The following is a 24,560-nucleotide window of genomic DNA, read 5'->3' as shown; positions in this document are numbered from 1 at the left end:
TCAATGTGATAGGGCACTAGCTTTGAGCTGAAGAAGTCGGGACAAGCACCCAGGCCCAGAGTTCAAGTCCCACAACTGACCAAAAAAAAAAATCAAGATTACAAAGAAGAAATGACCAAGAAAACACAGGACACCCAAAAAGATGTGGAGCTAAAAATAGAAATAGTAAGGCCTAGAGTGCTTGCCTAGTATGCACAAAGCCCTGGGTTTGATTCCTCAATATCATATACATAGAAAAAGATGAAAGTCGTGATGTGGTTTATCACCTTGAAAAAGCTCAAGGACAGTGCTCTTCCATGTAAATGTGCTTGCAAGAAGGCAGAAGTATTTTACCATAGCTGGTAAAATAGACTTTTCATTAAAATCATTATGAAGAGACACGGAACATAATTACATACTAATAAAATGAATGATCCATAAAAAGAAAAATTGCAGTGGTCAATATCTATGCATCAAATAATGGAAACCTAAACACTTTAAACAAACACTTTGGACCTACAGAACAAATAGACACAAACACAATAATAGTGATAGATTTTAACACAACACTCCCACCAAAAGACAGGTCAGCCAAACAAAATATAAGCTAAGAAGCTTTTGAACTGAATAATACTATAACCCAAATGAGCTTACCATCTACAGACTAATCTGCCCAACCACAATCCAATTCACATTCTTCTCAGCAGCCCATGGAACATTCTCCAAAATAAATCATATCATAGTTCACTCAAAGAATCTAAGCAATCTAATGCTAGAAGATTGGCATTATTCCTTGCATCCTGTCTCACCACAATGGAATCAAACTAGTTCTCAACAATAAGACATGTTGCAGAAAGCATTCAAACACATGGAGGCTTAATAACATACCACTGAATAGCACCTGGGTCACAGAAGAAATTAAGGAAGAAATTAGAAAGTTCTTACAGTTCAATGAAAATGAAAACACATCAGAACAGAACCTCAGGGATACAGCAAATGCAGTGCAGAGGGGAAAGTTCGTAGCCCAGAGCACACAAAGGAAACAGAAACAGCTCGAGTAAATAACCTCATGATACAATTAAAATTACTAGAAAAACAAGAAAAAAAATCTAAAACCTCTAGATGGAGAGATAGCAAAGATTAGATCATAAATCAATAAAACAGAAGCTAAAAATATATAAAATCAAACAAAAAGCTGGGTTTTTTTGGGGGGGGAGAGAGAGGAGATTCAAATCAGTAAGATCAGAGATGCCCCAAGGAAATATTGCAACAAACATCAAAGGACTACTTTCAAAATCTATACTCATAAAAGAAGGAAAACCTAGCAGAAATGGACATTTTGTTAGAAACATGAGAACTACCTAAACGGAACCAGCAAGATATAGACCAGCTAAATAAGCCAATAACACGCAATGAGATAGAAGTGATTAAAAGTCTTCCAACAAGGAAAAGCCCAGGTCCAGATGGATTCACTGCTGAATGCTGTAAGACTTTTAAAGATAAACTAATGAACTAAAGATGAATGAACTAATACTCTTCAAGCTATTCCATGAAATAGATGCACAAGGAGCCACTCCCAGCTCATTCTATGAAGCCAATATCACACTCATCCCCAAACCAGGTAATGATCCAAAAGTGTGTGTGAGTGTGTGTGTGTGTGTGTGTGTGTGTGAGAGAGAGAGAGAGAGAGAGAGAGAGAACTATAGAGCAATGTCTCTCATGACCATAGATGCAAAGCTCCTCAATAAAATATTAGCTAACTGAATCCAGAAACAAATTTTAAAAATCATCTATTTTGACCAAGAAGGCTTTATCCTACAGATGCAAGTCTGGTTTAACATGTGCAAATCAATCAATGTAATTCACATCAACAGAGCCAAAGACAAGAACCACACAATCATCTCAATAGATGCAGAAAAGCCTTTGACAAACTACAGCATCCATTCATGTTAAAAGCTTTGGAGAACCTAGGAATAGAAGGAACATTCCTTAAAACAATAAAGGCTATATATGACAGACCAATAGCTAATATCATACAAAATGGGGAAAAAACTAAAACCATTTCTACTAAAATCAGGAACAAGGCAAGGGGCCAGTCTCTCCACTCCTCTTCAGTATAGTTCCCAAATTCTTTGCCAGAGCAATAAGGCAAGAAAAGAATGTTAAAGGGATCCACATATGGAAAGAAGAAATTAAACTATCCTTATTTGCAGATGACATGATCTTATACCTAAAGGACTCAAATATTTCCACCCCCAAACTCCTAAAGCTGATTGACCACTTTGGCAAAATAGCAGGATACAAATTTAACCCATAAAAATCAGTAGCCATCTTGTATGCCAACAATGTACAAAGAGAAAGGGAAACCCCATTTGCAACAGCTTCAAAAAATGAAATACCTAGCAATTAAACTAACCAAAGATGGATTTTTAAAATATTTTTTATTGTAATTAATAAAAGGGTTATATGATATTTGCCAGATAGAAGGTGCATTAATTCACATACATTGATACCCTTTCACATTTCTTGGTCCCCATTACCCTTCCCCCCACCCCCATCTTGTTTTCCCCCCTTCCCTATCCAATTTCAAATAACCAAATACAAATATATCCAATATATCAGATAACAAAGTGAGATACTGTAACAATACGATATAACCAAGGGACAGCAAAAGAGATGAGAGATAAAATAGTACATTAAGGACAACAATCATTCATTATATGGCTTTTGTTTCAATATCCTTTCAATTAGCTTCATACTATATGGCCTTATGTATCAAGGTTTTGCTCTATAGCAAATCTCTGCTAGTAGAGCCCAAGGTTTCTACTGATTATGACAAATGAGGAAAACCATTGAGCCTATGTTCCTTTGAGTCTGGCTTACTTCACTTAATATGATTTTTTCTAAGTCTTTCCATTTCCTAACAAATGGGGTGATGTCGTTTTTTTCTGACAGCAGCATAGAATTCCATTGTGTACAAATACCACAACTTGTTGATCCACTCATCAACTGAGGGACATGTAGGTTGGTTCCATATCTTTGCTATGGTGAATAATGCTGCAATGAACATTGTTGTGCTAGTGGATTTAGTATGCCCTAGTTTCTGGATGGTTGGGTAAATGCCAAGTAATGGAATTGCTGGGTCATAGGGGAGCTCTATGTTTAGCCTTTTGAGGCACTGCCATACTGCTTTCCATAGTGGTTGAACAAGTTTGCACTCCCACCAACAGTGTAGTAGTGATCCCTCCTGGCCACATCCCCTCCAGCATCTGTTGTTATTAGTTTTCCTGATCCTGGCCATTCTAACTGGAGTGAGGTGGAATCTTAGCATTGTTTTGATTTGCATTTCTTTTATGACCAGAGATGTTGAGCATTAAAGATGGATCTTTATAGCAAAAATTATTTTTTAATATAAAGAAAGAAATCAAAGGGGACACCAAGAAATGGAAAGACCTTACCTGTCCATGGATAGGTACAATCAACATTGTGAAAATGGTCACACTGCCAAAAATAATATACAAATTCAATACAATCACCATCAAAATCCCAATGATTTTTGTAACTGAAATAGAGAAACTAATCCAAAAAATGTATGTGGAACAACAAAAGACCTAGAATAGCCAAAGCAATTCTAGGTAGAATAAGCAATGCCAGGCTGGAAATGTGGCTCAGTGGCATAGTGCTTGCCTAGCATGCATGAACCGCTGAGTTAAGTTCATCAGTACCACCTAAACAGAAAAAGCCAGAAGTAGTGCTGTGGCTCAAGTGATAGAGTACTAGCCTTGGGCAAAAAAAAGCTCAGGGACAGTGTCGAGGCCCTGAGTTCAAGCCCTAAGACTGGCAAAAAAGAAAAGAAAGAAGAGACAAAAGCAATGCAGATGATATTACAATACCAGATTTCAAACTCCACTACAGAGCCATAATAACAAAAGCAGCATGGTATTGACAAAAAATAGACCTGAAGGTCAGTGGACCAGATTAGAAGACCCAGAAATAAAACCAGACACAGTCATCTTATATTTGAGAAAGGAGCCAAAGACATACAGTGTAAAAAGATAATTGGTGTTGGAGAAACTGGGCAGCCAGCCATCTGCAGAAAAGTGGATCCCTGCTTGTCATCAGTTCAAAGTGGATCAGAGACCTCAATATCAGACTCAAAACTCTGAAACTACAAGACAGAGTAGTAGAGAAAAAGAAAAGAACGACGGAAATAGAACAAATCATGTTATGTGAGGTAAGCCAAGATCAGAGAGACAAACGGCTCATGTTCTCTCCGATATGAAGAAGTTAGTTCTAAAACATGCTGGGATATGACAAATCACAAAGGATTCTAGATACTCACATACAATGACACCAAAAGAAGCTAGTTAGGCAAGAATCACAAAGATGCAATGCCTAGCGCCTTATAAAATGACATACATGCTAAAATGAACTCCAAAGATATGGAAGCAAAGAACTTAATTTATAATTTAAAAAAATTTTCTGAAAACTGTATTCTTTCCCTTATATATGGTGTATTCACATATATCTCTTTGGGGGTAAGCACAGAACTCGAGGAAAACTTACAGCAGTGGAAGGCACTGGACACTGATAAAAGTGAGCTATACAACTTGTGGGTCTCTACCCACAAGGAGGGAGGGAATAGGAGAGACTGAGAAATGATGACACCATACAAAAGGGAACATACTCATTACCTGATGCATGTAAATGTAATCTCTCTGTATATTACCTCTGTAATAACAATAAAGTAAATTAATAAAAAATATTTTTGTTGCGGTTGAGTATCTGAGTTGTCTCTGAGTTTTTGGTATTCAACACAAAAGAAAAAAAAACATGGTAAATTGTAAGACTCTCCCTGTCAGCAAAACAACGCTATCTCCTGGTTCTCTGGTTTATAGCCAGACACAGTTGGCTCATATCTGTATCCTAGGTACTCAGGAGGCTGAGATTTGAGGATTACAGTTTAAATTCAGTCCAGCTAGGAAATTCCCTGAGACTATTTTTTGCAAGTTCTGGGGGTTGAACTCAGAGCTTGGGCACTGTCCTTGGGCTTCTCAAGGCTAGCACTCTACCATTTGCCATTTGAGCCACCGCACCACTTCAGGCTTTTTCTGTGTGTGGCACCGAAAAATCGAACCCAGGGCTTCATGCATGCTAGGCAAGAATTCTACCACTAGGCCACATTCCTGTCCCTTCCTGAGACTTATATTTCCAATTAAACAGTAAAAAAGCCAGTACCTTTGAGGTTTGGTTCAAGTGGTAGAGCATCATCTTTGAGTGGGAAAGCAAGAGCTGTAGGCCATGTGTTTAAGCATTAGTACTAGCACAAAAAATAAATATATACATTCATATTTATATATACATTCATGCATGCATACATTCATACATACAACTGGCTTTATCCTGTGTCTTTATCCTGTGGCTGGCATGATGATCAAAGTTCATTATGTCTGTTTAAAGCCCAAGCCTGGCAAACTTTAAAAAAGCAGTGAAGAATGACAGAATGGGCACAAAGTTCACCAAGATACAAACAACTGACAGGTAATTCCTTGTTAGTGGCTTGACCAAAAACCATAGGTTAATTTCATTTATGCCATGATTATGTATAAACATAATATTTACATTCTGTAATTACAATCAGAATCCAAACTGCCACTCACTGAGCTTTCATATATGCCAGGCATTGGGCTAAGTGCTAGAGATGCAGTGTGATAAAAGAGGGTTTATGATGTTCATTTTACAGAAGAGGAAAAAGAAGTGCAGAGTTTTAAGCTTCTTGCCCAGAGTCTTCCAAGATAATGGCAGATGTTGGAACTGAGCTCAAGTCTACCAAAGCCTAGCTTTTTCTTCCTGCTCCAGTTGGGGTGCGATTTGTTTGATTTCTCCATGTTTTTCCCACCAGGAGGCACAATTGAAGCATTCCCGCCTGCGGATAGCATCACCAACCTCACTGTGGACATGCTGATAGAGCCCAATGGAGACATCACAGTGCTTTCAATGGGGGACCAGTTTCATGCAGAAAGCCCCTTTATTGCCACTGGTACCACCGTACCTCAGACCTCCGTGGACCCCAAAGTTCTCACATCTTTATGCCTCCAAATTGGACGGGCCTGCAAAAAGAGAAACGTGCTTGGGTACTTATCCATGGACCTGGTGACTTTTATTGATCCGATCACCTTGGAACAGAGGGTAAGTTCAACAGATGCTCCATAAAAATGTTAAAATGTGTAACAAATGTCTACCTTCTGAAGGAGCTTCTACAACTTTCTGTGCTCTGATGAGCCAACTTCTGTAAATCTGCTTCTAAAAGCATCTATGCCAAGCTGGGTGAGACTAATTTCTATGTCTAAAAATACAGAGCCAAAGTCACTATATGACTTTGGTACATTTAGAAGCCAAACAACCAAAACATGGCCCTCATAACCACTGACTAAGCCCCTCAGTTCTCTTTATTAGTTATGTTTGTGTCTTGTGGAGAAACTGTGTGTGTGTGTGTGTGTGTGTGTGTGTGTGTGTGTGTGTGTGTGTGTGTGTGTGTGTGGTGATCTTGGAACTCGAACTCAGGTTCTTGTGTTCTCACTTGGCTTTTTTGCTCAAGGCTGGTACTCTACCATTTGCACCATAGCTCTACTTTTAGACAGCGTAACTATTTTATAACACCCAGTGATTCCATCTATCTATAGCCTAATGTTCTTCAATAGAAAATCAACAACCAGAAAGAAGTTGAATCCTCCTTTTAGTTCCTTAGTCATAGTTTACTCAGCAACTTAGTTTGACCATTTTTTCTTTGAAACAAAGTTGATTGGAGGTTAAACCAGGTGTCAGAATCCTACCTACTCAGAAGGCTGAGATCTGAGGAGCATGGTTGGAAGCCCAAGCCAGCCTGGGTGGGAATATTTGTGACTTTTATCTCCAATTAACAACCAAAAACCCAGAAATATATAAGTAATTATATAACAAATGACAAATGTCCCCATCCTGCATAAGACATAAAGTAGTGTCAGTATTATCTCTAGTTCTGTAAAGTCCTTGCTGAACACATGGCTCTGAAGACTGGTATAAGCTTTGCTCTTATACTTGGGGATTTGATTGTACTCCATATCTTTGTACTTTTGGTGTGCATGAATATACCCAGAAATAATACATACTTTTATTCTGCATGTTTCTAAGCATTTCAGTGATTGTAGCATCCTATATATTACTAGTCTGCAGTAATCCAAGAATACATTTGTGTCATTCCTTCTGTGTACGTGACATGGCTCTGGTGTATAATATTATGGATAAGTAATTTTCACCTTTTTGCTATGCTTTCTCCCCTTCCTCCAAAATTATAACATTTAAATTTTCTATTACTCTTGGGTGTCTAGACCCTGAAAGTTTGCAACAGCCCTGTAGCTTCCCTCTCTCGAGTCATCCCACATTGCAAATACACTTCAGATGTTTTAGATTCGTTAGTCTCAGTTTTATGGTTCTCCATTTCAGCCAGATGACGACTTCGTAGAGAAAGTTTATGGTCTTGGCAGTTTTCAGCTTGTTCAATAACCATTTTCCATTTGTCTTCCCAGGCCCTACATTGGTTTTCCATTCTGTTCTCAGACCCACACATTGAGAGAGGGAAGACAGAATGAAGGGCATTTAGAAATCTACTCCGGCTGGAGGAAGAACAGAAACAGTGCCCCCTGGAGATAGAGCTGGGTAGCAGGGACGCAGAGGCAGGACAGACATTTGTTATGAGACAAGAGGATGAGATCCATGGCCTCTGGAACAGTAGGGATGGACAGCTGGAATTTGAGAGACAGCTGACTTGTATTTGAGACCTGCACACAGGAGTGTCACCTTAGGCACAGTGCAGGTTCTTTCCAGGGCTTCCTCTTCCTTTTTCTCTCCACCATTCCTCCTCCTCCCCTATTTTTGTCTCCTTCATCTCACCACACAGACCAGGCTAGCACAAAGCTTGTAATTCTCCTGCCTCCTAAGTGCTCATAGTACAGGCTCATACTACCATGTTTGCGTCACTCCTCTCTCTCCCTGTCCTTCTCCCTCCCTCCCTCTTCCTTCCTTTCTCACTCTTTCCCTCCTTCCTCAGGGTCCCCATTTGCACTTGGTTTTAGTTCTTTTGCCCAAGGCTAATGTTCTACCTCTTAAGCCACAGCTCTACTTTTGGCTTTTCTGTGGTTAATTGGAGATAAGAATCTCATGGACTTTTCTGCCTAGGCTGGCTTTGAACTGTGATCTTCAATTCTAAGTAGCTTTGGTTACGGGTATGAACTACCAGCTCCTGGCTTGGCCAAGTTCTGTTGAATCAATTACCCCAACAACAGTGGCAATTTTCTCTTCCTATCCTTTCTCCATCGCCACAAGTTGGCAGTTTGCTTCAAGGGGGGCAGGGGTGTGCCTTCTCTATATATTTATGTATTTATGTCAATATGAACTTAGAGTTCTTATTCTACTTAACAGGTTGTATGTTGCTTGCTTCATTACTATGTTCCTAAAATTGTCCCAGATTTAGCCAGCAGGAAATCTAAGAGTAGCTTTGTGTTCTTTTGGTATGTCCTGGTGATCACAGTCTTACTCTCTGGCAAGTGGTGTTCCAGATTCATTTTACATTCTCCTTACCCTGGAGTCTTGGGTCCACTAATGGGGGATACTGGGAGGCATGTGTACATACATACTTACACCAGTAAACACATTCTGCACACATGTATTGGTAACTATTTCTGTATCTGTAAGTATATATAAAACCATGGGGTGGGGGGGAAGGTTTGAACTCAGGGCCTGGGTGTTGTCCCTGAGCAATTTTTCCTCAAGGCTAGCATCTACCATTTTGAGCCACAGTGCACTTCCGGTTTTCCAGTGGTTAATTGGAGATAAGAGTCTCACAGATCCTCAGCTCTCACCCTTCTAAGTAGCTGGGATTACAGGCATGAGCCACCAGCACCTGGTAACTTCTTCAGTAATAACAAAGACTCAGTTCTGGGCTGGGATGTAGCTCAGTGACAAAGCACTTGCCTTGCAAATACAACACCCTGGGTTCAAACTCCAGTACCAAAAAACAGAAAAGACAAAACAAAAACAAAAAACCACTCAAGTCCTTGAACTCTCTGGGTAGTTGCTCTGCCACTTGAGCCATGCTCCAGGTCTTCTTTTTTTGTTTTAGTTAGCTTTTGAATAGTCTCAGGTTTTTTCCAGTCAGCCTCAGACTGAGATCCTCCTATTTATATCTCTCAAATTGCTGGGATTATAATCATATGCCACCATACCTAGTTTGTTGAGGTCAGGTGTCACTAGCTTTTTGCCTTTCAGAACTGTGATCCTTCCGATCTCGGCCTCACATGTGTTACAAGTCTATTCCACCACATCTGGGTCAAAATCTGAGTCTCTTTAAACTAAATTTGTTTAGTGTAATCCATTTCTGATCATCTCCCTTACCTAACAGATACGTCTATGCTTTGTATGCCTAGCTGTCAAGCCCTGCCATTAGTGTTGTAAGTTTCTTTGCCATGCTTTCCTCACATTTCAGTATCAACTAGTCAAATTGACTTATTTTTATTACTAATTACATGAAATGATCTCTTTCTCTGTCTTCTCAATTGCAGAATAAACAAGCTAGCTTTCTTGACTTCTGAGGAAATGTTCAGTTCAAAAACAATTATTTATTTCAACTGTACTTTCATAACATTTATTATATCTATCAACAAATTCAAAATTCACTAACAAAAAGAAATTTTCACCTTTTAAATTTTATCAAAGGAAAAGAATCCCAAAGATTTATATAACTACATTAATCAGATCAGGTAGAATTGCCAGGTGTTGGTAACTTGGGCCTATCATCCTAGCTACTCAAAAAGCTGAGATCTGAGGATTGAGGCTCAAAACCAGACCAGGCAGGAAAGTCTGTGAAACTCTCATTTCTAATTTACCAAAAATAGCTCAGAGACAGCACCCAGGCCCTGGGTTCAAGCCTATGACTTGACTAAAAAATACCAACAAAAAAACCAGAATTATGTCAAATAGCTTGAATTCCAATAAGTAAGATGTTTTAAAGCAAAGTGTGATATATAAATAGAACTGAATACTATATGTGAGCATGTACCAGTACTGGGGTTTGACCTGAAGGCCACTCAATTTACTTAGCTTCCCCCCCATCACTGTCCTATTCTCCCCCCCCCAGTCCTACCCTCTTCCCCCCCCTCCCCCCGCACTCAAGACTGGTACTCTACTACCTAAGCCACAACTCAAGTGGGTACTTACACTTTCCAGTAAGCAGGGACTGACATGTTCCTTGAACAACATTTTCTGCCCCCAGGGACTGAGGGAACAGCTGTGCACTCATCAACTCTCCCTTCATCCAGTTCCCTCTGATGCAGGTACACACTGGCTTCCATGATTATTGGCCATAGCCTAATACTACCTCCCTGAATTGGTAGAGCCTTTAGAAAAATAGCCCAGACACTGTTTTTTTTCTTAACTCCTCTATGATATTTAACATGATGATGGTTCCCTTAGGCGATCCACCTTATTATTACTTGTTAATTGATGGACTTTTTTTTTGGCTGATCTGGGGCTTGAACTCAGGGCCTGCACACTGTCATTGGGCTTTCTCAAGGCTAGAGCTCTCCACTTGAGCCACAGCACCTACTTTTCCTATGTATGTGGTACCAAGGAGTTGAACCTGGTTCTTTGTGCATGCTAGGCAAGCATGCTTACCACTAGGCTAAACTGCCAGCCCAATTGATGGACTTTTTATGGTGCATACATAACTTAGTTTGGGGAAATGCTAAAGAAAACCAACAAATCCCTCTTAGGTGGGAAGCGCCTGCCCTTAAAGGGTTCACAATCTACCTGGGGAGACAAGCTTGGACATGAATTATGATTTATTCATAATTCTCAGTCTCAGTGGCAACTACATAGAACAGCTAAAGGGCTAAAACCTAAAAGGGCCTGTACTATACCCATAGTTCTCACAAGTCTGAGATCTGAGTAGTGCAGTTCAAAGCCACCTTGGGCAAGAAAGTTTGTGACACTTTTATCTCCAATTAACCACCAAAAAGCCAGAAATGGAGCTATGGCAGTAAGTAGAGCATTATCCGAGCACAAAAGCCCAGGGAGAATGCTGAAGACCAGAATTCAAGCCCCAGAACAGGCACAAATTGAGAGGGAAGAGGAAGGGAATGAGAGAGAGATCAAAAAGGGAATGTCCATTTAATTGTAAAAATATTTGTTATACAAATTTGAAGTATGAGAAAACTTCTGTTTGGGGAAAGGGGGCTTTTTTTTTTTGTTGCCAGTCCTGTGGCTTAAACTCAGGACCTAGGCATTGCTGTCCCTGGAGCTTATTTTTTGCTCACAGCTAATGCTTTACATTTGAGCCAACAACTCCATTTCCAGTTTTTTCAGTAGTTTATTGGAGATAAGAACCTCACAGATTTTCCTGCCCAGACTGTCTTTGAACTGCAGTCCTCAGAACTCAGCCTCCTGAGTAGCTAGGATTACAGACATGAGCCACCAGCCACTTGGCTGGTGGAAGTCTTTTTGGTTTTTGGTTTGGGGGTTTTATTTTTACAAAGTATGAGTGGAACTGAACTGAAATATAATTAGGGTTCAAATATAATTAGAATATATATATATATAATGTCCTATATAGAAAATAGGTTGTAGGCCGGGAGTTTGGCCTAGTGGTTAAAGTGCTTGCCTAGCATGCACGAAGACCCGGGTGCGATTCCTTGGTACCACATACATGCAAAAAAGCCGGAAGTGGTGCTGAGGCTCAAGTGGTAGAGCTCTAGCCTTGAGAAAGTCCAAGGACAGTGCTCAGGCCCTGAGCTCAAGCCCAGGACTGGCAAAAAAAAAAAAAAAAAAAAAAAAGAAAAGAGGTTGTAAATGGTGGTAAATTCATACACGTTTAAGGGTAAAGATGACAAACATCGTGTCTGTCTCATATAAAATTTATACAACATTCTCAAATTCCTTTTCTTTATATAAAAATTTCTAATAGATTGGCAAAGATGCTTTCTGTTAAAATTCCCAGATTTAAATTTTTGTTTTACTGCTGGGCACTGGTGGCTCATGCCTATAATCCTAGCAACTCAGAAGGCTGAGATCTGAGGATTGCAGTTCAAAGCCATAGGAAATTTTGTGAGACTCTTATTTCCAATTAACCACCAAAAAGCTAGAAGTAGAGGTGTGATTCAAGCGGTAGAGCACCAGCCTTAAGTGAAAAAACTAATAGGCAATACCCAGGTTCTGAGTTCATCCCCACACACAAAAATTGTGTTTAGATAGTTGTCAACCTATGACAGAAAATCTGAAAATTTTTTTTATAATGGCGAATGGGGACAATCAACACATAACACTTTCTAAAGGTCAGTATGATACTTTAAACAACTCACTTGACCTCTCTGGACCTTGTGCTCAGAGTTAACAGAGACTCCCTGCCCTCTTCCTCACAGTATGTTCTGAGAGGCTGAGTAAATAGATAAAAAGGTGTTGTTCTTATTATTAAATCAAATGGCATAACCACATGTAAAACTGTCACCAAGGCCCTCAGCAGGTTCTCAAACTGTGAGTGGAATCTGAATTGAATTAGCATTACTTTTAAAAGTCACTGAGCATTATCATCATCTCGAAGTGATATATACACATCAAAAGACGAATTATGTATTTCAGAGAATGCAAAACCCAAGGACTGCAGAGATAATCACAATTCCTTCTTGCCCCTGTCTGTAGACTCAGCACTTAGCACCCCGTCTATCTTTGTAATAGATGCTCAATAAATATTTATTAAATGAATGAATGAATGAATACTTTTCTCTGAGTCCTCCTCTATACTTCTCATTTGCAAGACATCTCTGTTTCTATTTCCATGATATATACAGGGAATCCCCAAGGGAGCTCTTGGAGATTTACTTTTTCTCTTTGGGGAAGGTATTTTATTTATCTATAAGAAGGTTAACAGTGTATATCTAAATTAAAATTTTATAGGCCTTTGGCATAAACAGAAGTGCCTATTATTCAGTGTTAAATGCAATAATCACAACTTAATACTTAGTGAAATGAAAATAGATCCCAATGGATTTTGAAGCACTAAATAAAAGACCTGTCCTTTCCAATGGGAGAAAATGAAGCTGTTTAGTCTGTGAAAGGAAGGTCAAGAGAAGACACAGTGGCTACATCTAGAGGATAATAACTTTCCCCATATGCAAAATAAAGTAAAAATTCTAGGGGAATAATCAATGGGTTTGGCATACAGAAGAATGTTAAAACCCATGGAGCTCTCCTACCTTTCAAAGGCCAACTGAAGAGTTTAAGAGCACATCAAGAGATACGCTCTGTGGGTCAAAGTACTGTCTTATTCTAAAATTCCATTCTTTTGTTGTCACAAGTTGTTTTCCCTCCTAATGAGCCTACTTACATCACTTATATTGTAAGCATTACACGTGGCCTGGAGAAATTGTGGACGATCAGGACTCAGAGTATACTCATGTTTCACATCTTCTCCTTTGGCTTTGTATAAAATCTGCAATACACAGACACAAAAATAAAGTGCATTACACATCATGCAAAAAGGGAAATCCATCAATTACAGGCTTAAATGAGTTTTTCCTAGCTCAGTTCCCATCATTTCTATGGATTAAAAAAAAATGAAGAACATACATTTTATTGTTTTTTAAAAGAACTGTATTGACTTTAGGATATACCAACAATTCAATGCATTAAAAGTGAAAAAATTCTTAATAGAAAACTTGGGTTTCCGGGGCCGGGAGTTTGGCCTAGTGGTTAAAGTGCTTGCCTAGCATGCATGAAGACCTGGGTTCGATTCCTCGGTACCACATACGTAGAAAAAAGCCAGAAGTGGTGCTGAGGCTCAAGTGGTAGAGTTCTAGCCTTGAGAAAAGTCCAAAGACAGTGCTCAGGCCTTGAGCTCAAGCCTAGGACTGGCCAAAAAAAAAAAAAGAAAACTTGGGTTTTCTACTAACTATAAAGGAAATCCCAATATAAAATCCTAAAACAACAGAATTCACCAAAGCTAGATACATTTGTCCTTTGCCAATAGCATTAAAAGCTCCTAATTTTTTGTTTTTTGTTTTTGTTTTTATGTTCTTTTATTTTGGAGTTTTTACATTTAGAAGATGGTGGTTAAAAAGTTTCAGTTATAATTGCATCAGTAAAAGAATACAATATTTTCTTCATACCTGAAGGTATTTTATAGGAACTCAAAGCTTATATCAAAAGGTTTAACACTTTATATTTACACTATTTTGTTAATTTAAAAATTATGCATCCTTGTGGGGAATGGTGGCTCATGCCTGTAATCCTAGCTACTCAGGAGGCTGAGATCTGAGGATCAGGGTTCAAAGCCAGCTTGGGCACTAAAGACCAAGAAACTCTTATCTCCAATTAATCACTAGAAAATGGGAAGTGGGGTTGTGGCTCCAGGGGTAGGTTGTAGCCTTGAGCTAAAAGCTCAAAGACAATGCCGAGGCCCATAATTCAAGCCCCATGACCCACAAAAAAATAAATAAATAATGAATCCTTTTACTGAAAGTCATCAAAGTATATAGAGACTTTTAAATTTTTTAATCTTTTAAATTTAATTTTATTCTCAAGGTGTTACACTGAGGGGTTATAGTTACATATATAAGGTATTGAATATATATCTTGTCAAACATTGTTACCCTCTCTCATTTTCCTCTCATGTTCCCTCCCCCTCCAATGATTTGTAAAGTTCATTTCTAACAGTGTCATGTGAATGTCATTGTTGCATTGGTTCTTCCTTTGTCTCATTATTTTGTCGTTCCCTTTCTTTCCCCAAATCAGATAAATATATATATATATATATATGACACAGATAGAGACTTTATTGTACTCTCATCTCAGTAATAGAAAACAAATTATATTTCAAAACCAAAGAAAAAAAAGACCTGTCCTTTAAAAAAAGGTCTGCATCTTTGTGTCAAGGAAAGAAGTCTGCAATATAAAGTAATGGTAATGATAATAGTGATGGTGATAAGGTGTAGAAGAAGGATGTAGACAGGAGTTTACAGTAAAAATGGTAGTTCTCTTTCTTAACACTGATAGCACAGGTGAACTAGCAGCCAGCTTTGTTCTATATAGTAGAATATGTAGTGGACGGTTTACCCCATGTAACTATACTTCAAGTTTCATTGAATTCCCACATTGGAAACATTGACATTCAGAGAATTTGAACCCCAGACCAAACCTAGCTTTTGAGAAGAATGTCAGCGAGCCTAGAGATTACAGACCTCACCTCCTAGATTATGCCCCGTTGTCCCTCCCAAGACTTTAGATGCCCCTCTTAGCCTGGAAATATTGACTTCCTTTCCAGTGAAACTAAGAACATATCTCTCTTGGTGATCTGTTAGTTTCAATTGCCAGAGACATTGCCAGGACAGAGGAAGTCTGATTATCCCAACAAATGCTAGAAAGACCAAATGATTCTCTCTGCCCAGATGTTCACAAGAGGCACAGAAACAATGTTAAAGTCTCCTTCTGCTTCTATTCTGTAGAATAGAATTTCTCTTGCACGACTGTCCTTCCATGCTAGGTGGCTCATTATTATAATCCTAACTACTCAGGAGGCTGAGATCTGAGGGTCAAGGTTCAAAGCTAGCCCAGGCAAGAAAATCTGTGAAACTCATATTTCCAGTTAACCATCAAAAAAAGCCAAAAGTTCAGCTGTGGCTCAAGTGGTAGAGTGCCATCTAGAGTGAAAAAGCTAGAGGAGAATACATGTGCGCTCACACATGCACGCGCGCGCACGTGCGTGCGCATACACACACACACACACAATTGTATGTATTTAAGGAATAGAATGTGATATCTTGATATGCATATCGATTACTACAATCAAGCTAATTAATCTATTCATCATCTCACTTGGTTTCCTTGTTTGTATGTGAGAGCTAGTCTCTTGCCAGACCTCAAGTACATAGTATATAATAACCAGCCACCATGAGGCCTGTAGAATTTATTCATCCTGTCCTGAGTGTTGGCCATTTGTCTTCACTGGAAAAAAAAATATATTTGTTCAAATCCTTTGCCCATTGTTTTAATTTGGTTTATTTGCTATTGAATGTATCAACTCTGCAAAATTGTTTTCTTTTCTTTTTCTGCGTGTGTGTGTGTGTGTGTGTGTGTGTGTGTGTGTGTGTGCGCGTGTGTGCGCGTGCCCTAGCACTGGAGCTTGACCTCAGGACAGCTTAACTCTTTTGTTCATTATGTACTGCTTGAGCCACACCTCTGCTTCCAGTATTTTGGTGGTTAATTGGAAATACGAATTTCAACAGACTTTCCTTCCCAGGCTGCCTTCAGTGATCCTCAGATGGTTAGGTTATAGGCATGAGCCATGGCACCTGCACAGCTTTCCCACCATGTAGCACTAATTGTTTTCTCAGTGATCATGTCCTCCAGAATATATCTAATGAATGTTATCTCATCTTACCTCTCACGCTCTGCTTTGTCCCTGCAACTTGCTTTTCTTCTTCTATCCATTCTTAGACTACTTTCTTTCCTTCAAAAAATGTTTTAAGGGCTAGGAGTGTGGCCTAGAGATAGAGTGCTTGCCTAGCATGCATGTAGTCCTGGGTTCAATTCCTTGGTACCACATACACAGCAAAAGCTGAAGTAGTGCTGTGTCTCAAATGGTAGAGCGCTAGCCTTGAGAAAGCTCAAGGACAGTGCCCAGGCCCTGTGTCCAAGCCCCAGGACTGGCAAAAAATAAAAATCCAACTCTACTTAGAAATGTGCTTGAGTTAGTCACCCTCCAATGCCACTTTATCCTTTAGAGCTGAGAAATGGTATTGGTGACCAAAATAATTATTCTAACCATAATTGTACGTTAGCTCTAATTGACAAGTAAGGAAACTGAGGCTATAGCAATGTGTCCCCACTCACACAACTATGACACGGCCAGTCCAGGGTTTCCACCATGACTTGTCACCATGCCAAACTGAACTTTCTCTCCCAGTAACAATGGGGCAGTATTGGATTGATGGCAATTTCGTTCATAACCATCTTCCCTTCCACCACCACTAACATCAGAGAAAATGTATGTTGTCTTGTATTTCCTCAATATGCTTATTGAATTAAGCTGAACAGCTTCAAGTCAGAAAGTGCACCACCTTTAAAAAGAAAAAAAAATATATATATATATGAACATACATATATATATTCCATCTTTGCACTCAGCACATACGGTAATCATTAAATGTTAATGACTAAGCCAAATGGGGTCAAATCAATGTTGTGGTAGCCATTTATAAGCTTTAAGCATTTAAATGTGTAGCCCATATATAAGGCACAGCTGGGAGCGCCATATTGCCATTAAGCCAGAAGGTGAATTCATTGGATGGAAACACTGAAAACAGACACCACAAGAATGGTTAAATCGCTTTTCAAACTCAGTTTCTACAAGTAGCTGCTGATTTTCCTCCCATAATAATTTCACAATGAAATCCTAGGCAAACACATATGTGACAGAGGAGTGTAGAATAACCACTAAAATGATAGGTCAGAGTTGGAGGTGAAATGTGGATAATGGTGAAATCATTCTCCTCTAGCAGATGAAAAATGTCACTGAAGCCAGATGTCAGTGGCTCACGCCTGGAATCCTGTCTACTCAGGAGGCTGAGATCTGAGGATCACAGTTCAAAGCCAGCCAGTGCAGGAAAGTCTGTAAGATGTTTATGTTCAATTAACCATCAACAAGTTGGAAATGGAGCTGGGGTTCACACAGTAGAGCATCAGGCCTGAGTTCAAGCCCCAGTACAGGCACACGCATACAAAAAAAAGTGAGAAATGTCATCCACATTCTATTTTTGGGCTTATCTTTCAGGATGTATTGATTTTTTCTTATAATTAGATTGACGGAATGAAACAACACATTCCAGCACATATAGGTATCAAAATGTGCATTTTAAGGAATGGTATAATTATGCTACAAGTTTCTGCTTCCCTGCTTAAAGCACAGAATTTCACTAACTTTTTTTTCCCCAAACCTTACTATGTCGCTAGCTTTTTAAACTTAATTAAATATATAGGCAATTACTGACACCATCTGTCTTCATAGACAAAGAACAAGAAATGACAAACAGGACTAGAATTCTGAAAGGGACCCTTTAACAAACAAAATCTTCCACCTTCATTAGAATAAGATTTATTTTTTAGTTCTTTCTGTTATTTGAAATTATTTATATTTTTTTCAGAAATAATGAATTTGAGCTAACTTAGAAGGTAGTGGCATTGAGAAGACATTGTAAAAGGAAAAAAATATATCAGGTAATCCATTGCTATTTCAGTAAAACAAAAACTTAAACATGTCATTGAACATCTGTTACTACTACAGTCTAACTCAGCACTTAAAATTCTTTAAATCCCTGAAAATCTTTATAAAGTTACATGAATCTTTTGCATAAATAGAGCTATTTTAACAATATGTATATTCCTTTACACATATATTTTGCTTTCTAAATCCTTATGAATGAATAAATGGAAAGATTTCTCTCCATGAGAGAGCTGATCTTTTCCTGGTCATGTGACATTCCTAATACACTCTAGGGTGCATTCATTATATCTATCTTTTCTTAAATCTCTCTCTCTCTCTCTCTCTCTCTCTCTCTCTCTCTCTCTCTCTCTCTCTCTCTCTCTCTCTCTCTCTAGGACAGAGAGAAACTGTCCTAGGGCTTGCATTCAGGGCCTGGGAACTGTCCCTGAACTTTTTTTGCTCAAGGCTACCACCCTACCACAGCTCTACTTCCAGACTATTGGTGATGAACCGGCAATAACACTCTCCTAGACATCCCTGCATGGGCTGGCTTTGAACCATGATCCTCAGATCTCAGCTTCATGAGTAGCTAGGATTACAGGCCTGAGCCACTAGCACCTGCTAGCTTTGAGCTAAAGAGCTCAAGAACAATACCCAGGCCTAGAGTTCAAGCCCCACAACCGACAAGAAAGAAAAAAAAGAAAGAAAGAAAGAAAGAAAGAAAGAAGATAAAGTGTGATGAATTTTACAAGACATAGAAAAGATGGTGAGAAAACACATTTGGCCTTAATGCTGTTTCTTTTACTTGCTAGACAGTACTTGAAAGGACAGATGGAATCGAAGGGGCCCTCAGTTGCAAGCAGTCTCTGGGGGACTGAGCAACAGCCAGAGGCCTCTCAGAGCAAGCCAGCCCTGTGGAGGCAGGGTAGACCTTCTGGCAGGTAGAAGCCAGAACTTACCACACTTACTGAGGGGAAACTCAGGGCCCTTTCTAGTTGTCACTTACTCACCTCAAATGTTCCATGGGGCCTTAAAATTCTCCACCCACCTCCTTCTCTGGAATGAGCCACCGGACTTTTATTGATCAAAGAAAGCCTTGGCTTTCTGCCTATACTGGTGAATACAAAGTCCTTCCCTTTCTACAGTGTTTATAGTACAGGCTCTCAAAGTACTTTACTGACAAATACTGGAAAAGGTGAGGTGTTAAGTGACTAATCCAAAGTGCCCCCGTAAATCAGAGGCCTGCTGGGCTTCAGAGCTCTCTAGTAAGGTGGGAGACAGGGAAGCCTCTGCCAGCATCCCTCACACTGAGAGGAAACCGGGGAGTTCAAGCCCAGTTCTGTCCCTTAGCTAGTAGCTGGGTCACACTTCTTGGATTCTATGAGCCTCCATTTTTATTTCCATTCTCTTTTCTCTTTGCTCCTGAAAAAATATATATATATATGTATATATATATATAGGCTAGGCCAGGAGTTTGGCCTAGTGGTAGAGTGCTTGCCTAGCATGCATGAAGACCTGGATTTGATTCCTCGGTACCACATACATAGAAAATGCCCGAAATGGTGCTGTGGCTCAAGTGGTAGGGTTCTAGCATTGAGAAAGCCCAGTGACAGTGCTCAGGCCATGACTTCAAGCCCTGGGACAAGCAAAAAAATACATACTACAGCTGGGCTCTAGTGCCACATGCCTGTAATCCTAACTATACAAGAGGCTAAAATCTGAGAATCATGATTCAAAGCCAGCCTGAGCAAGAAAGTCCATGAGGCTCTTATCTCTAACCACCAAAAAGCTGGAAGTGGAGCTGTGGCTCAAGTAGTAGAACACTAGCTTTGAGTACAAAAAGCTCGGAAACAAAGTTGGGCACTAGTGGCTCATACCTATAATACTAGCTACTCAGGAGGCTGAGATCTGAGAATCACAGTTCAAAGCCAGCCTGGGGAAGAAAGTCCATATGACTATTATTTCCAACTAACCACTGAAAAAGGTGGAAGTAGAGCTGCAGGTCAAATGGTAGAGTGCCAGCCTTGAGTAAAACAGTCCCCACTGCCAGCATTAAAAAATAATGTCAGGGGCCGGGAGTTTGGCCTAGTGGTAGAGTGCTTGCCTAGCATGCATGAAGACCCAGGACTGGCAAAATAATAATAATAATAATAATAATAATAATAATAATAATGTGGGCTGGGAGTTTGGCCTAGTGGTAGAGTGCTTGCCTAGCATGCATGAAGACCTAGGTTCGAATCCTCGGTACCACATATACAGGAAAAAGCCAGAAGTGGTGCTGCTGTGGCTCAAGTGGTAGAGCTCTAGCCTTGAGAAAGTCCAGGTCTTTTCTTAATATACATATACTAATGTGTTATTATCCCTTTCACCGTGACAAATCATTATTTTTTTTGCCAGTCCTGGGCTTAACCTCAGGGCCTGGAGCACTGTCCTTGGGCTTTCTCAGGGCTAGAGCTCTATCACTTGAGCCACAGTAGTACCACTTCCAGCTTTTTCCTGTATATATGGTACTGAAAAATCAAACCCTGGTCTTCATGCATGTTAGGTAAGCACTCTACCACTAGGCCAAACTCCCGGCCCCACCATGACCAAGTTTTAAGCCCATGCCTTTGCCGTCACTGGGCACTAGTTTGCTTCATTGTATGTAGCAAAATATTTGTTAATGAGACATGATAAAGCATTTGAAAGATTTGATTTGAAGAATTCCTAGATGAATCACAGAAGACAGTTTGGGATTTTGTTCATCCCACAATGGGGTTTCTGGAGACTGTGCATGTTGACAAGTGTAACAGCTTTATTGAGATGCTATATTTTGTTCATCTTAAAGTGTACACTTCAGTAATTTGTAGTATATCCCCATACTTGTACAACCATCAACATTATCAGATTAGGTATTGTAAAATCATGTGTTTTCTTTCTATCACCCCATTTGCCACACATCTTTCCCATAGCCACTGGAAACAGTTTCTGACTCACCAGATTTCTCTATTCTGGTCATTTTAAGAAATGTCATACAATGGGTTGTCTTTTATGACTGTTCTCTTATAGTGTTTGAAAGCCTGCTGTTGCATGTGCCAATCATTCTTATAATGGCCCCATAATATTCTAGTACCAGTAATCATATCTTGTTTATTCAATTGTTTGTTTACTGGATTGCTTCTATTTTTTACTTTGTGGATGATATTGATATGAACATTCATATTCAAGTTTTTCTGTGAAAGGTGTTTTAAGTTCTCTTGATGATAAGCCTAAGAGCAGAATTGATCATCATTGAGTAAAAATTGACAAGTTAAATTTTTTGTCTGTTGTGGGGCCTAGGTGCTGTCCCTGAGCTTTTTTGCTCAAGGCTAGTACTCTACCACTTTGAGCCATAGCTCTGCTTCTGGTTTCCTGGTAGGTAAGTGGAGAGAGGAGTCTCACAAACCTTCTTGCCTGGGCTGACTTTGAACCACAATCCTTGGATCTCACCTTCCTGAGTAGCTAAGATTATAGATGTGAGCCACCAGTGCCCAGCAAGTTTATTATTTTGCAAATGGTTATACCTTTTTACAACCTCGCTAGCAATTTATGTGGGTTCTAATTTCTCTGTGTCTTGGCCAACACTTGTTACTTCTGCCATCTTTGTGAAAGTGAAATTTTATCTTTCTGTGCATTCAAGACTTTCCCCCTGTGTTACTTAATTGAATCACCCAACAAAGTTTTATTTCCGTTGCTTCTATCAAGTGTGCTATGCTAGACACTGGGAAGGATGCAGACAACAGAGGATCCTCTCTTGGCCTCTAAAATTCCCCTCCCAAATATAAATAGAATGAAGAACTCTGAACTCTGGTTTGAGCTCTGCTTCTAACTAGATTTGTCCTTCCCTTTAGGGGATCTTTGTGCCTAGGACTGAAGTAGGTTGGGACCAGACCAGCTTCAAGGCCATAGGTTTGATGACACTTGTTGTTGTTATTTTTCTCTGTATCCTGGCATCAGTTTGTTTTGTTGTTTGGTTTTTTTTTTTTTTTGTACTGATACTGGTGCTTGAACTCAGGGCCTGGGTGTTCTCCCTTCGCTCTTTCAGTCAAGGATAGTATTTGAGTCATGGCTCCACTTCCTGCTTTTTGCTGGTTACTTGGAGTTAAGAGTCTCACGGATTTTCTTGCTCAAAGTGGCTTTGATTCATGATCCTCATCTCTTTCCTCCTGAGTAGTTGAGGTTACAGGTGCGAGTTGTGACACACATAGTAATAGGAATAGAAGGAAGACCTCTGAGATAAACACCAGGAATCTCAATTGGTGACCCCTGCAGCAACAGTGGCCCTTTTTCCTTTTTTTCCAAGAGACTTGCTATCCCAGGAATCGCCACTAGGTGGCAACAGGCCAAGAGGCTGCATTCCCCTCTACCTGATTCCTGCTTTTTTAAAATGTATTTCAAACAACGCTTAGTATCATAATCACATTAACATTTTACTAACTGAAAAATCTTTGCTCCTTTCAAATTAAGAATCAGGTGTTCACCACCAAGGATATCCGAGCAGTACAGTAATCCAAATCTGTGTGTGGTGGTGAGGGGGAGGGGTCGGGGGGAGGTAAAGCTTCCATTTAGTCTGTTTAGGAGAGAGAACATGTTCTTGGAATGATTGCTGGAATTCTGGAACCTGGCTTTTCTCCTCATCTTCTAAGAAACAGGCAAGACTACAGAACGTTAAGAGTCAATACCTGAGTTCCCCCGCCTGCCTGGATTTGGCTCTCAGTGGTCTGGAAGGAACAAGGGATTAGGGATTAGGGGTCAGATGTGTGCAGCAGGTGTTGTCACATCCTTTTTGGGTGTGTAGGGGGGGGTTATGGGGCTTGAACTCAGCCTGGGTGCTATCCCTGAGCTCTTCAGCTCTAGGCTACTGCCATACCCTTGAGCCAAACCCCATTTCCTGTTTTCTAGAGGTTAATTCCTGGGCTGGCTTTGAACCTTGATCTCAGCTTCCTGAGTAGCTAGGATTACCCCCACTACATCCTATCTCTTATAGCCACTGAGTGCTCCTCTCAGCTCAGGGATAGAAGCTGGAAGTCTACTGATCAGAGGGGAAGGAAGTTGCTTTAGCACCCAACAGCCAGGGCAAGGCCAATCCTCATAGGCAGGCCATGTAACTCTAGTCCAAAGGCCTTGTGATGCTTTCCTGTCCAAGGGGGCCACTCATGCCCCTCCCCCTTCCCTCCCCTGCTGTACTTCCATCTCCCTACCTTGCTCCCCAATCTGTCTCAACCTTAGTTCACACTGACCTAATCGGAAGCTTACCTGTTCCTGAGCCCAGGAGAGCCTGAAAGTCCAGGTTGGAAAACAAAGGCAGGAAAGGGTCTCTCCCAATCAAGGATGATTCCGCTGGGAACCCACAGTGCTGCACATGCTCTTGACCACTGAGTGACGGAGGGGAAAAGGTTCCTGAAACCTGGATTCACTCTCTCAGATGCTTAGACTCAGATTGTTACCCTCCAAACTAGTCCCCTAGCCATCTACTCCACCCAGGGAATGGTAGCGGTAGCCTTCCATTTTCTGCAGGAAAACGTCTTTGATTCTTCTCTTTGATCTCTTACCCCACATCCAGTCCATCATCAAGAATCCTTCAGGACAGGCTGGGAATGTGGCTTAATGGTAGAGTGCTTGCCTAGCATGCATGAAGCCCTGGGTTCACTTCCTCAACACCAGAAAAAAGCCAGAAGTGGAGCTGTGGCTCAAGTGGTAGAGTGCTAGATTCGAGAAAAGAAAAGCTCGGGGACAGTGCTCAGGCCCTGAGAGATTTGCAGTGGCACAACTCCCTCAAACAACTAACTCATAGTTAAACAAAATGAATACCATGAAGCTGAGGTCAAGAGGATGGGTGGGCAAATACACACACACACACACACACACACACCTGGGATTTGGTAACTTGAAGGGATGGGGCAAGTTTGGGAGACCTTAGGGAGAATGAAGGGAGGACATTGACCAAGATACCTGTACTCATATGTAAAATGTTGAATTGAAACCCTTTGTACAATATTAGATGTGTGTGTGTGTGTGTGTGTGTAATCTGGCCCTAGCGTCTGAGCTCAGAGCCTGGGCACTGCCCCTGAGTTTTTTCATTCAAGGCTAGTGTTCTACAACTTGAGCCACAGCACCACTTCCAGCTTTTTCTATGTATGTGGTACCGAGGAAGCAAACCCAAGGCTTTGTGCGTGCTAGGCAAGAACTCTACCACTAGGCCACACTCCTGGCCAATAATGTTTTTAAATGTATCTATAATATAATCCATTATCTCACCCTGCACAGTTACATACATATT

The 24,560-nt window shown here is 40.2% G+C and overlaps 1 protein-coding gene across 8 annotated transcripts in view; it reads left to right on the top strand.

The window, feature by feature from the left end:
* Iqch (IQ motif containing H) overlaps window positions 1-24,560 on the top strand; it is a 206,450-nt gene that overhangs the window by 149,145 nt on the left and 32,745 nt on the right. For all 8 annotated transcript variants that reach the window (XM_090358130.1, XM_090358132.1, XM_090358133.1 and 5 more), the window contains one exon: window positions 5,882-6,168. In XM_090358130.1, the coding sequence (XP_090214256.1) occupies window positions 5,882-6,168 (287 nt within the window). The remainder of the gene's footprint in view (window positions 1-5,881; window positions 6,169-24,560) is intronic.

Source organism: Megascapheus bottae, chromosome 25, assembly GCF_031878675.1.
Source record: "Megascapheus bottae isolate mThoBot1 chromosome 25, mThoBot2.hap1, whole genome shotgun sequence".
NCBI lineage: Eukaryota > Metazoa > Chordata > Mammalia > Rodentia > Geomyidae > Megascapheus > Megascapheus bottae.
This window is presented reverse-complemented; position numbering and strand designations above follow the sequence as displayed.